This window comes from Staurois parvus, unplaced genomic scaffold (assembly GCF_062004578.1).
Source record: "Staurois parvus isolate SC_StPar_1 unplaced genomic scaffold, SC_StPar_1.0 ptg000017l, whole genome shotgun sequence".
Lineage (NCBI taxonomy): Eukaryota > Metazoa > Chordata > Amphibia > Anura > Ranidae > Staurois > Staurois parvus.
The window spans coordinates 11925503-11940762 of record NW_028317813.1 but is presented as its reverse complement, the minus strand read 5'-3'; the positions used below and the strand labels follow the sequence as shown (position 1 = coordinate 11940762).

The window sequence follows — 15260 nt, the reverse complement described above, 5'->3', positions numbered from 1 at the left end:
AAGCAGCTTTTTTGCTACAATAGCGTTCAATGGAGAATCTGCTGAAATTTATGTAGTGCGTTTTGGCATGTTTTTGCTGCGTTTTTATTCTGCCCCGCAACAAAAAAAATTCCACTTTAACCAGAAAAAAAAAAAGCTGAAAAAAATGCATAACGTGGTAAAAACACACATGCAAAAAGCACTGTAAACCAGACAAAAAGCACAATGCATTGGTGTAAACAAGGCCTTAGGCTCAGTTCACATGTGAGCAATTTGAATCACTTTTCTATAAGTGTATATATTTTTAGAACACCCGTGATTAGTAATAAAATACCAACAAAAAAATTTGCTAACAAGAAATAAACTGATAAACCAAAAATTCAAAGTGAACAAATGTAATAAGCTGCTATCAATAAGACATCTAAATGCCCACTGCCATAGATTAAAGTCCTTCAGAATGAAGACAGTGCTACCTTTAACATAAATCCAGTATTTTACTTATGAATAAAGTGCTATAACCATTAAACCATATTATGTCATCAATCCATAAAATGATAATGCTTTGTGCCCAAAACTATGTGCGTTCTTCTGTGCTTTGAAGAAAAACACGCACACTGCACTCACCAAATAGTGTTGACTTCTGATTATAAAGAAGTCAAATAGTACTTTTTCATCAGTGTATCATGTGTATCATGAAGCAAATAGTGGCCCCTGGTCCCTTTTAAGTGGTGGCCAGAGGATCCTTTTAAGATCTCTGTGATAACTCAATGCCTTTTGGCATAATTTCCGTTGTTTGGAACGCAGGTGGAATGCAGACTGGCATTCCTGGTATCCATTTCTATTGGCATGGATTTTTAATGTGAATGTAAGTGCAATACCGCTCCATTAGTCTTAAACTAAAAATACTACACTATATACAGCTTTCCTCACTCTCTCTTGATGGCAGCATTGAGGATATCAAAAAGCATTGAGGCCCACCTCCTGGCATTTAGAACCTGTTAAAGTGCTGGGAGGCAGCTGCAGGAAGGGGTTAAGATAAAGACTGTAAAAGTGTGGAGTCTACATTGGCAACTATAAAAAGAAAAAGTTATAGCTGTAATTTTCTTATTGAAGTTTGTTTTAAAATATCCCACAGAAATAAATGTATTGAAGTGCAATTATCACTACAAAATGAAATTACAGCTAGCAGAAATGGGTCTTTATTATGAGTGATCTCAACTATCTACACATCTACTGGGACATTGAAACTAGCAGCTCTAGTAAAGGATGCAGTTTGTATCTGTACTGCAAGACAATAATGTTGAGCAAGTGGTTGCTGAACCAACTAAAGAACGGCTCACTTCTTTCTTTCCTCCTTCTCCCTCTCTTTTCTTCTTCTATCTTTCTTTTCACTCTTCCCTTCTTCCCTCTTTTCTACATTTCTTTCCCTTTATGTTTTTTTCCCTGGTATTGGATATAGTTAACTAAAAGCCATGGGGAGTGTCTACCCTTATGGCCTGCTGAACATTGGAGGGTAGTCGACCCGCCATACAGGTCATGGTAGTCTCTGACGCCAGGCCTGATAACAAGTTTTACTTTCGTTTTCGTTTTCTCTCTTACCTTATTGTTACAGGCCTTACATTTACAAGTCCCAATGGGACCCTTTTGGCTATCAGTGACTGACAATTGTCCTGGAATATTGTATATTGTGCATTGCTTGTATCAGCCCAGATGGGTTGCAGTTTGTGGAAAAATGGATGTATAATTTTCTGGACTGGCTTGTAACACCTTCTTTTCTAAGATAAAATGAATAAACATCATTGAAATGAAAGAATGGCTCACTTTTGAGGACAATGACTGATGTGAATGTTTTAGTATTCTCTGTAAAGCATTGAAGACAAGTATCAGAAAAAAAGTTATATATTTATAGATATACTGTATACACTATTTATAAAGCATTTACACTAGTAAATGTTAAGGATGTTTAAAAAGCATTATGGAATGTTAAAATTGCAAAAAAACAAAAAAAGATTAAAGCTGGAAAAAAAACAGCTTATTAACACCCCAAAAGGTTTATAAGTTTGTAAACACTAGAAAAATATCAATATTATATTATGAGTTCTATACATTATAAAGAAATATAATCATGGAGGGCAAAGCAAAATCTTAGATCTATATTTTGGACATGTCTTCACAAATGTTGCAAAGGTGAGTTGATATTTTGCCAGACAGCCCCCCCACATAGGTTCGTACTTAGCTGTGTACTGACCCCAGGTCCCTAGGTTCACCCTGCTTTAATGCGTAAAGACTAACCTGCACTAGTAGAAAGTGATGGTCACAAGGATGTTCTAGTGGCATTGCACACAAAGGCAATCAGCAGATCGCTGGTGCCATGCAAGTCTCCTGCAGACTTGTCAATATATCTGCTTGCCCGGAATGTACGGGCAAGCAGATATACTGACAGGAAGAATCAATGAACTACCACAGCACTCTTCATTGAGAACTACAAGCTGACAGCTGAAAAGGCTGTCGGGACTTGTAGTTCATTCATTCAAAGAACAACGTGAATGAATGATGCGGCCCCGCACAGCCACGTTTTTTTTTAAACTGTGACAGCAGGAAGATGATCCCCCACTACCTGTCACAGAGAGGAGCGGGGTTTGGTCCATTCGTAACATATTACACCCTGAATATGGGTGTAACATGTAACAAGTTACGAAAGGTAAACTTATCCTTTAAGCTCCATGTGGACAAAGGGATGTGTAATATCACTCAGACTTAGTTCCAGCACCTCACTGCACAGGCCCACTCCTGGCCTCTAAAAAGGGTTCTCCAGCCCTCCGAGCTTGCTCACTTTTCCCCACACTTCCAGACTCCCTCCAGGCCCCTGGACTCACTAGCTGCCTCAACTTTCTAAGCCTCCCAGACCCTCTCTTGGTCTCCCAGATCAGCAGAGCTGTCCAAAGTTTCCCAGTCCTGTAGTAAAGAATCCCCCCAACAATGAATGCAATCTCAGAATCTGAGTTGCAGTGGAGGTCAAGAGGAATGATGCTCCTCTATGGTTTCCTGGGTCGCTGGGAAAGCTATCCGGTTGGATGCTGTCACCCCATGTGACTCTGGGGTCAGGCAGAGTCTATTTAAGACACTTGCTCAGGTTACCTGTCTGTCAGGGAAAGTGAATAGTGGCAGGAAAAGGTTCCAGATGAGCAGGGACAGGTTAGGGACACTCCATTCTTCCTGAAATCCTCCCATTTGGGTGCCTACTGGCCAGGACACAACACCTGTGTATCCACACAGCCTGCAGGTCTTCAAAACCCGGACACACGATTAAAGGTTCCATCCTTCCCAAGTCATCTTGGAACCTTCAAACTCCAGGCCCCAATCCAGGACTACAAAAACCATGGAAAGCTTAAAACACAGCTTTCTCTGCTCATAACAAATACTCCAGAGCTTCCCAAACTGCAACTGAATCCTGTGTCATTTCTATGTCCATTGCCTTGTACTGTCACACTATGCATAAACAATACCTGTGGAATGGTAAATAAATGTAGTAGGCACCCCTGCTACAGTGATTTCCACTAGCTTTTGGGTCCCATGCCAAGCGGATGCACTGCTGTATTGTGCACACAGGAGGTTGGCCACTCAGCACTGGCACCATTCCAATGCAAAGCATTCTCTGATTGGATGACGTAGAGAATATGCCATCACCACCCCACCTCTGACATCTAGGAATATCTCTGATATCTAGAGAGCTGTTATATAATAACAGTAGCAAGAGAACACTTATAACAGTATACATGCACAAGTACTGGTAGATGTGTAGAGCAACCCCCATAGAAGGTGCTAGAAAGATTCCCAGGATTCTTTTCCAAATAGTTGCTTCTCAGCCAGGCACATGGTCACTGTCAATCCTTTGGCTCAAAAAACAATCCAGGGGTATTTTTTTGGTGTTTTTTATTTTTGGGTGGGGATAAGGAATTGAGTGGGATACTCCAAAATTATGTACAAACAGGAGGACACTTTGTCTTCTGTAAAACTGTGAGCCCAGTCCTTGCACAGGTAAAGGGATGGACTAAGTGTTTACGTAGCAACCTGAGGAGATTCATTTTCCTCTCTAGACAGTCCAAGCAAAGTCCTTTCACAAGGAATTAAACAGACTAAGCTCTTCAGGACACTGGACACTGTTTCCCCTTTAAACACACAGCTGAGTGGTAGCAACAGTCTCTAGGATCTCTTACAACTTAAGACGATTGGCTGCCTCCTTCCACAAAGTCTTCCAGACACTTTCTTCCTGTGATACCAGACCAGATCCACAGACGACAGGTCCTCTAAGTCAGCTCCAGCAACTTCCAGCAAAACCCGGCCCCCAGCTCACTCAGCTGAAATTGTGATCATCAGCAAACATGTGGCAGGTGGCTTGGGGGGCCCACCCCTCGCCCCAAACTGTGATCTCCTCCTCAGGGATAAGACAATTCTGTTCCAGGTGTCAAACTATTTATACTCTTTCCCAACAGCCATCTGTGCCCTTTTCCCAGAGGGATTTGCTGATCATTTGCCTTACTCCACACCTATGTTCCAGAACCGCCCAGATAATTCTGGATTGCAGGAGGAATGATCAAACCTGCAGCCTGTGAAACACAGAACATACCTAAACAATCACAAACAGCCACATTAATTACAGTAAGCCAAACTAAATTTACCTAACAAGAATGCAGCTCCACTGGATAATAAATTTACTTAATCCTAGCAGCTATTTAGGAGGGGTCTACAGATGGGGTAGTAAGAGGAATGATTGCTGTCATTTTTGTTGTAGTCATGTTTTTAAAATAACTTTAATGGTCTGTCTATGGCAGCTAATGCATGTTTTGGTAAAATCAGTCTACAAACTCTGGTGCTCATCCTGGAATTTCAGACATTCATATGACTCAAAATGTAGGTTATTTGATATTCTGAGATCCTGAAATTTTTTTAATGACTTACAGACCATGTTAAAAAAAAAAAGGAATTGCCAGCGCTATATATATCTTCCTACCTTTTGGCTTTTGGATGCCAGCAGCAAGTTCTGAAGATCTGCAGATAGTCTGGCATGGGATGTCTGGAGAGACAACTGTCAAAAAAAGGTAATGTTTCAAGCAGAGAGCTATAGGTGCACCAAAGATTTAACAGTATGGCCTATTGATGAAATTAGTGAAGAACTACCCTGTGGAAATATTTATTCTAATTCCAAAGTTACTTTAGAATAATGTCTTCAGATTACAAAATTCCCCAAAGTGTTTTAAGAATTACATTTATCTTAGCTTGCGTTTTGTTTTGCAACTTTTTTTTTTTTTTTTTTTTTTTTTTAGAACAATTGCTGCACAATAATAAATGTTTGCTTTTGGGTTTAATACTGCTTTAAGGTTTGGAAAACTCTGACATTTGTATTCAGACAGTAATTGATCAATAGTATACAGTCTATGGCAAGCCAAATCTCATGTCATGTACCTTATCCAAAGTTGCTACCAATATGTCCTTGGCTTCAGTTGCAAGCATTTTCATGCTGGTTGGAAAATCTTTCCACAATCTGTTTAGCTATATAAAACTATGGAAGACAGTAATTTGAGTCAGGGTTAGCTTGGCTATGTCCACGATAACAGAAAGTTCTCTAATTTGTTTGTGGCTTCTGGCAATACTCTACCTGTGAATGGTTAGCCAAATTATGTTTTGGTGTTTCAATAAGCTATCCCAATCTCTGTATAACAATTGCATTTGCAGTTGTACAGGTTGCATGTGTACAGAACAATGGTTAAGGTTTTTATATGGTCAAGGAAATTAAAAAGCCTGCTAATGGACTATCATTTTCCAAATGAAAAATGCAATAACATGCCTATAAATGTCTAGTATTACTTAGTCACATTCAGTTGAACTTGTTATATTTTGTTGATGATGTTTCCCTGCTTATCCAAGCAGTTTCTTCAGTAGAGAAGTCCAGCTGAATATAACTAACTACTGTTAGCTATACCACAACATTAGGATATGGGGCATATATGTAAAATTCTTTTAGCCCTGGACAGTACAGGGTTCACTGCATAAGAATAATCAGGCCCAAGGTATGTAACATCGGTAATTGATAGACATTTTTACCAGATTGAAGTGTCCGCATTTTTGACAGGTAGCTTGTGCTTTATGAAAACTGCTGTACAGTGTCAGCTTTAGTTTTCATTGATAATAATAAGTAATTGTTTGACCATTAATGTGTATCCAAACTTAAAAACAAAAATATAATATATTGCAGCTTACCAGTCCTTTAAATATGGTCATTGCCTTAGTTTACCATTTAAGGCTAAATACATTTTTGGCAAGTACAGAAAAAACAGGATTTTTGTACTTACTGTAATTTCTTGCCTCGCACCTTGTGAAGTATGCTTTTCATGTGTGCTGGTAGACCTGTGGAGGATGATTTCATAGCTTTTAGGAGTTTAGGAATATTTGAAACAGATAGGCCTCTATCATTTAGGACCTGAGCTTCAACGGCAATGCTGTAGAACCAGCAACCATGAAGCAAGGTAGTAAACTGGTCTTGGGGACAGAAAATCTGGGTGATCTAGGAGAGCCCGCAGAGAATCTGCTAGGAGACTGATGAGGTACAAATAACACATTCACCTCGGCCAGTTTGGTGCAATGAGTAGTTCTGGAATGCCTCCTTTTTTCGATTCTGCAAAGCAGATGAAGAAGGGGTATTAGAGGAGGAAAAGCATAGATCAGGTTGAACTGATCCTACAGAGTCATTTGACATTCACTGCTAGGGCTAGAGGGTTTCTAGACCCGGAGACAAACCTGCTCAATTTGTTTATGAATCTGGAAGCCAGGAGGTCCATGTCTGGTGTTCCTCACCTGTAATAGAGTTTTTTTAAATATCCCCAATGGAGGAGACCAGTTTCCAAAGTTCCAGACATTGGGACTGAGAAAGTCCACTTGCCAGTTGTCCTTGCCTGGAATGTGCAGGGCTGATAGTGCTGAAATGCAAAGTTCCAAGCCTGAATCCAGTCCCCCTATCTTTGAATCAAGAGATGTCTCGTTTATCTTTATGGTTGACTGTCAAGGTCCTACCTTTTCCCTGAGGTTGTGTTACTCCATGTGCTGGCGTCCATCTTGGATTCTGCTGTGCATGGTGGGAATCCTTTTATGCCTTCAGGTCTCTGTGGTCCATCCCCCAGAGGGGTGTGGTTGATGACATATAAGCCTGTGGCCCGCACATGCTCTTTGCACTTGTGTCTTGTGTCTTTGTGTTGCTATTACTCTGTTCTGACTCTCGTGACTCTCCTGGTATCTGATTCGGCTTGTACTTGACTATTCTTTGTATTCTCCTTTGATCTGACCCTCTGTTGCTGAACCCGGCTCGTGACCTGTGATTCTCGTCTGCTGTCCTGTACTGTTTTGTCCTGTTGTTGTTGACCCGGCTTGTCTGACTACTCTTTTGTCTCTTCCACCAGCTACACGCCATTGGCGGCGGCCATTACCGCAGCTGAGGTGTCTCGGGGGCCGCGACCTGGTTCCTGGCTGCGTCAAGTCCATCCCCACTATCAGGGGCCCTGGTGAAGGGCAGCCTGGGACTTAGACTCCACGCCCTGAGGGACTTCGGTCTGTGGGTGGTGGTTGTCGTCAGCCAGTGCGTTACATTGTTAGGCCTGCCTGTCCGTTCCTCGGCCCCTGCCCTGACATTGACTTACACCTGTGCTGTGGTATTGTCCAACTGAATCCAAGTTGGATGACCCTGCAGTTGAGACATCCAACACTGAATAAATAACTCAAAATCACTCTGAGTTCTAGTATGTTGATTGGAAGATGAGCTACCTCCAGCAACCAACATGCACTGAAAGGATATCTAGTACTCCTTCCCAGCCTATTAGACCGAAGTCCATTGTGAGAATCTTCTAAACTTCTGAACAGAAGGATTACCACGACTCCAAAGCTGGAATTCGTAAGCCAGGGATAAACTGTTCCTGGACTTCAGATGCATGTGATTCTCAACAGAAATTGTCTTCTTGACCCACACAGCCCAAATGTTGAGTTGCAACAGTCTAGAGTGAAATTGGACATACAGAACTGCTTTGAAGGAGGCAGCCATTAAGCCCAGACCCCTAATACAAAATCAGAGGATTGGCCTGGACAGCAGAGACTGAACCCTGGAGCAGAGAGTCAGGAGTATGTCATGCAAAAGAAAACTGCACTGAGCTGTATCTAGAAGGAGACCTAGATACTCAAAGCAATGAACTGGTTGCAGCTGTAAATTCTGATGGTTCAGGACCCAATCAAACCTATGCAGAATCTGAACAGTTTGATTAATATTTTCAGACAAGGCCTTTGCTGACTGTTTTCTCAGGAAAAGCTCATCCAAGTAACTCAATATGGTTGTGCCCTAGGAATGAAGCAGAGCAAATACAGGGGCAATCATTGTGGTGAAGACCTGAGATTCAGTGGACTGATCAATGGGAAGGGTAACAAACGTGTAGGGAAGCGGTAACAAACTTGTAGGGAAGCGTGCCCAAAGAAAACACAGGTAGTGTTGATGCTCTCAAAAGATGGGGATATGCAAGTAGGCATCTTTTATGTCCACACAAGCCAGAAAATCCAGATGGAAGGAAGCAATGACTGATAGATTCAATCTGCACCTAAATGAAGACATTGAGGTTGATTTACTAAAGGCAAATAGACTGTGCACTTCGCAAGGGCAGTTGCTCTACAGTAGAGCTTAGTAAATGAGGCAAATCTTCACTTTGCAAAGAATTCACAATCATATACAGTTGTGACCAAAATTATTCAACCCCCACTGAAATTGAGTGTTTTGGCCAGTTTGACATTGCTTTTGATCATTCAGTCATCTTGCTTACATTTACATTAAAGAGGCACTTGTAGGTCAGACAAATATAACATAACAGTTATAATGAAATAACCACAAATGTCTTTTCTGTGCTCACAGCATTATCAGTTTTATTCAACCCCCAAGTGACATTCAATCTTAGTACTTAGTACAGCATCCTTTTACAGTTATAACAGCTTTTAAACGTGAAGCATAGCTTGACACAAGTGTCTTGCAGCGATCTACGGGTATCTTCGCCCATTCTTCATGGGCAAAGGCCTCCAGTTCAGTCACATTCTTAGGCTTGCGCACTGCAACTGCTTTCTTTAAGTCCCACCAGAGGTTCTCAATCGGATTTAAGTCTGGTGACTGCGATGGCCACTCCAAAATGTTCCAGCCTTTCCTCTGCAACCATGCTCTAGTGGACTTGGAGGTATGCTTGGGATCATTGTCCTGTTGAAAGGTCCAACGTCTCCCAAGCCTCAGGTGTGTGACGGACTGCATCACGTTTCCATCCAATATCTCCTGGTACTGAAGAGAATTCATGGTACCTTGCACACGCTGAAGCTTCCCTGTACCTGCAGAAGCAAAACAGCCCCAAAGCATGATTGACCCTCCACCATGCTTCACAGTAGGCAAGGTGTTCTTTTCATCATAGGCCTTGTTCTTCCTCCTCCAAACATAGCGTTGATCCATGGGCCCAAACAGTTCTAATTTTGTTTCATCAGTCCACAGAACACTATCCCACAACTTTTGTGGTTTGTCCACATGGCTTTTGGCATACTGCAGTCGACTCTTCTTATTCTTTGGAGACAGCAAGGGGGTACGCCTGGGAGTTCTGGCACGGAGGCCTTCATTACGCAGTGTGCGTCTTATTGTCTGGGCTGAAACTTCTGTACCCACATCTGACAAATCTTTTCTCAGTTCCTCAGCAGTCACACGGGGACTTCTCTCCACTCTACGCTTCAGGTAGCGCACAGCAGTCGAAGTCAGCATCTTCTTTCTGCCACGACCAGGTAGCGTTTCAACAGTGCCCTTTGCCTTGAATTTGCGAATGATGCTTCCTAAGGTGTCTCTTGGTATGTTTAACATCTTTGCAATCTTCTTATAGCCATTGCCCTTCCTGTGAAGAGAAATCACCTCTTCTCTTGTCTTCCTGGACCATTCTCTTGCCTTCACCATGTTTGTAACCACACCAGTAAATGTCTAGAAGGAGCTGAGTATCACAGTCATTTTAAAGCTGCCTAATTGGTGCTTATTATGCTTGATTGCTGCTCGGTGACATCCACAGGTGTTTTCAATACCTGATGGAAAGCACCTGTATGAACCTCTGTTCTTCAGAGTGGTAGTCTTTAAGGGGTTGAATAATTGTGGCAATGAAGAAACCACATAAGAACCATTTACTACTGTATTACATAAACAATTGATGTCATTTTAGTTGCATTTGGGTAGTTACAACGTCCTTGTAGGATTTGATTCTGAATACAATTCCAAATGTACACTATAGTCCCTAAACCCCTTTACAGCATTGGGGGTTGAATAATTTTGGTCACAACTGTACTGTACAAGGAGAATTTAAAAAAATGCATTTTGCTTGCACATGATTGGATGATGGAAGTCAGCAACGCTTCCCCTCATTTACTAAGCTCTGTAGCAACTGCACTTGCAAAGTGCACAGTCTATTTGCTTTTAGTAAATTAACCTCAGTGAGTTATGTTAGATCCACAATGAGGGCAGTGAATAGGTTTGAGTGGAAACCCTGAAACCCTAGTCAAAATATCTTTCATCCATACATCCAAAATATATTTGGCCCAGGTGATAGCAAAAGCTAAACGATGTCCCCCCACTTTGAGAACTGGGAACAGCTTTTTAAGAAGCAAAAGGCTTGGTGAGGGAAATGGGGAAAAATGCTCAACTGTTAAAAATAGCAACTGACTCTGCATTGAGGCTACTAGCTTAAAGAATATGTAAACCCAACATTTCATATTCCTGATATGTGCCTGCTGTACCATGTACTTGTATGAAAAAGTATCCTGTTCTCTTTGTATTACTTCCTTTGTGTGAAATCCCTGGTGTTCCTGCCAGTCTCTCTTCTTTCCTAATAAAATGGACTATACTAAACATGAGAGCACACATGGACAGTTCTCCAGCTATGCTGGGAACTCAGTGTGCTCTCCACCAATGATCAGACTTGTGCTGACATGTCTCCCCTGCACAGCCTTTCACTGGGAAGATCAGTATGCTGCTGTTTCTTCTCCACCAGCTCTTATGCAGCTGATAATAGATGGTATGTAACCACCTATAAAACGGGGAAAAAAAGGTGTATATAATGTTCTGTTTAATTGTTAATTCTACATGGATTTATGTCTACCCATGGTGTGTGATATATCTTGTTTACTATTTGAGTCCTTTAGGCCTTTCCTGCAAAGGCGTGTAGAACAAAGTGGGTAAAGTGGTGCACAACTTGGATGGTTTTTGGCTAATAGGTAAGGGGGATACTTTTGAATGTGAGATCCTGCTGCCAGTATCTAAGGACCAGGGGCGGACTGACAACTCATGGGGCCCCCGGGCAATAGGGGATCATGGTGCCCCGTGTCCTTGCCCAAACTCAAAAAAGCCTATGAAAAAGGTACCAGGGGCATCTCATGGGGCCCCCTACTGACCCTGGGCCCTCGGGCAGTGCCCAAGCTTCCAAATGGTCACTCTGCCAAAGACTTTGGGATACTGGTGGCAGCCAAAAAATGTACAGTATCTCACTACATGCTCGCCTTTCCTAGGCATTGAAATAAACTTAGAATTTTGTTTGCAATCTACCAGAGAGAAAGTAGAGACTTTCTAGCCAAGGCAAGGATAGTCAGTGAGGCTAGGAGGATGTTGCAGAAAGAAATGCAGAGAGTCTAGTACTGCAAGCAGAAAATAGAAAAGGGATACATTTCCAGTGCAGACAGGGCCCAGCTGGGAGCTCTGGGGCTGGAAGCATACAGGTCTTCGTGGAGCTTGAGAGGTCTTAACTGGCTGGCATCTTCAGTCATTGGGTGGCAGGTGAGGTGTCACAATTTGTAGTAGGGCACTGCAGAGGTTTTAAATGCATGAAACGTGAATTCCACAAATTTTGCCATAAAGTTGTTGTTCTGTCTTTATTGGAGTTAAAATTGCAGGAAAAGTAAAAGAATCGGCCAGCCAGACCTTAGTAAGTATAGACAGGAAGACATAGGAATAATGTTATTCCAAGCATTATAAAGTGAAAAGCCTAAAAATAAAATATTATTATTATACAGGATTTATATAGTGCCATCAGTTTGCTCAGCACTTTACAATGTAAAGGGAGACAATACAGTAACAATACAAGCTCCTTGGAGCTTAGAATCTAAGATTAAAGCATCCACATCATCTGCGGACTGGTAAACTGCAATATATTACATATTTATTTTGAGTTTTAAATGCACTTTCATAGATCTTTCACTTAGCCAAAAGTTACACACACTTTTTTATTATGAATTTAACCAGCTAGGCGTATGAGGCAATAACAGGTTTATTCAATAAGAGCAAAGACATTGCACACAGTATAGTAACCCATGGCAGCCAATCAGAGGGTAGCAATTGTCAGTTCTGTGAAAAGATTTCTAAATGACCAACTGTTGAATGCTTTGCTTTACTGCATTTAGCATACCCGCACTGCAATTTGTCATGCTTTACCGAATAAAGCTGGGCTCAGAGAGCCTGATAATTACAAGAGATACTCCTTTTTTGCAGCTTATGATTATTGCTTTCTTGTAAACTGCTAGGAGATAATTAGTGCTATGTACGTTTGAAGGGGATAGCATTTATTTTACAACTGACATATAATGAATATATCTAGGAACAAGAGTTTAAATGTATCTAAAGGCGTTTTTTTAATTTTTAGTTTCAGCCTGTTTTCCACTGGGGATATTTCCCCTCTAGTGCCTGGTTTATACTAGTGTGATTTCAGATGTGACTTGAGTAATACAGAATGACATGACAAGGGAAATCACATTGTTTTCAATGGTGTCTGTTCACATCAATGCAACTCAACACGGAGTCATTTTTGGAAATGCTTCCTGCGCTATTTTAGTGCAATTCCAGTGGGATTTTGGCCCCACTGAATATACACACCTTATCAGGGGCGGATTGACCATTGGGGAACTCGGGCACTGCCCGAGGGCCCGTGGTTAGTAGGGGGCCCCATGAGATGTACCTGGTACCTTTCATAGGCTTTTTTGGGTGTGGTTTGAGTGTGGGCAAGGACACAAAGGCCCCATGATCCCCTATTGTCCGGGGGCCCCATGAGTTGTCAGTCCACCCCTGCACCTTATTAATCTTTTTGCGCCGGCACCTCCTGGCCCTTTTAGAGTTTCAGAAGCCCGGAGGCGAGGCAGGGCGGGGTTTTAGCATCATGTAACCGCCGTGATTCGCCATCACGGCGGTCACATGATCGGAAAAGGTCCCGATTGAAAGGGGAGATCGGAACCTTTCCGGGAGTCGTGGACAAATGTGCTGGGAGTGCACAGGGTGCACGCTCTCAGCACATATGTAATTTTTAATTGAATGCAAATATGCGACTGCTCGGCGTCAAGGCCCAGACGCTGAGAGGCCATATATTTGCGTGCGCTCGGCATCCAGGGGTTTAAGTTGCATCCAAGTAGCACTACATAATTGCACTGAAAGTCAGATCAAGCACCAGTGTGATCCCAGCCTTACGCAGTTTTTTTGCCTTCCTCTATTTACCTCTCTTCCTGTCCAAGTAACAAATTTCCCAATACTTTCTGTCCCAGTGACAATGGTTACCAGGACAGATAGAGATGAATGAATAGGGTGAATCTACCTTGTGGGAATAAAGAAAGCAATAAAGAGTGACTGGAGTTTTAACATTTCCACTACTCTATCCAAAAGTAGAAAAAAACCTTTTGACATTAGATATATTTTAATAAGAAGAACTAGATATGATATAAACGTGTTATTTTGACAAGCATTTATTTTAGCCGATATAAACAGCTTATAATTGTACTTACAAAGGTGACATTATTAAGTAATACATTAGACTTTTTTGTTTCCAAGTTCTGTCGAATTAGATTTCCATCTTTGGTTTCCAGAATAATTTCAGAATCTATGTGGAGAGAATAAATTTTAATATTACAGGTGCATTGATTAGTCCTGGGTACTATTTCTTATTTTTATTTATTTATTACAGGTACTTGTATAGCACCATCAATTTACACAGTGCTTTACATATATATTATACATTCACATCAGTCCCTAGCCCTCAAGGGGTGTACAATCTAAGGTATTACTTATATATTAGCAATGGCTTAAAGGAGATTTATAGTGACAGTATACGCTTTTCCTTTATAGCGTCAGCATTATAATAGCCATACAAACAATAGTTATTTCGACAATCAAATATAAGCTTACTTGAAAAATCTCCTTGCATGTTATGAGTGTTGCCTATCTGTTGGCCATCTCCTTCCACAACTTTGTAGAATCTCTAATTTGCAGCATCTCCATGAGCTTTCCTTTGGTTTACTTTCAGATTCTAAGTATTATACTGTATATCAAACAGTGATGATGTCTGCCTTCTGAAACTCCTCCTCTCAGCACCTCTGTAGTTCAGAAGGCAGGCTCTGTGAAATGTGTGACACAGCAGTGCCTTTTAATGGGGCATAGAGACTATGTATCACTGCATTTAAGAAAGTAAATGTTTGTGATTCTTCCCAAACTAGGTTTACAAACTTCATGATAAAAGGAGTTCAGGATAAAAGGAGTAAGCTAAAAATAAATAAAATTCAATTTGGAAACGAATATAGGGTTTTAAATTTTACCCATGGAGACTTTAAAGCCTATGTCCAGCTAATCCTTATATGACTGATTGGTAAGACCCGGCAGCTTCCTCTTTCCCTGTGATGCAACAGTAGGATGATCTCCTTAAAGCTCCTGGTTGTACAGCACATAAGTAGAATGGTGGTGTCCCTTTCCCCCAACCCCACTTCCCCTCCCCCATACTACCACTGCCCACATCCTAAATTAAGCTTTGACACACTTTGGCGTACAACTGTCTACCCAAAACTGATATGATAACTTAATATTTTCCATATCTAGTATGTTTGGATAATAAAGAGACATATCGAGGAAACATATAAACCATACAACCCTCTAACATAGATACAAATCTGATTTAAAGTGGACCTTTAGTCAGAAAATGAAGTCCTGCTAATGTAAAACATTAAAAATAAATGCCTATGCTGCTTAAAATCCAGTAATACATGTCTCACTCTACTGTGCACTTGCTCAGTTGCTTTCTATTTTTTGACACTGTGCCGAATTTGTAGAGACCTATTTGCTGACAGCCTAAAGATTTACTGCTGCTCAGGGGCTCTGGGCTTCAGCAAAATGGCAGCCTCCAGCAAGAATAAACAGGAACAATGCTGGATGCAGTTTACAGCACACA

At 41.4% G+C, this 15260-nt stretch overlaps 1 protein-coding gene across 4 annotated transcripts in view; it reads right to left on the bottom strand.

Moving 5' to 3' along the window:
• Positions 1-15260, bottom strand: part of LOC149473310 (inactive dipeptidyl peptidase 10-like) — a 243126-nt gene that overhangs the window by 155190 nt on the left and 72676 nt on the right. For all 4 annotated transcript variants that reach the window (XR_016313081.1, XR_016313082.1, XM_089679770.1 and 1 more), the window contains exons 4-5: positions 13828-13922; positions 4991-5065 (exon numbers count right to left, since the gene is read on the bottom strand). Coding sequence is in view for 2 of the 4 variants with exons in the window: in XM_089679770.1 (XP_089535896.1) it covers positions 4991-5065; positions 13828-13922 (170 nt within the window). In the remaining 2 variants the exon portion in view is untranslated. The remainder of the gene's footprint in view (positions 1-4990; positions 5066-13827; positions 13923-15260) is intronic.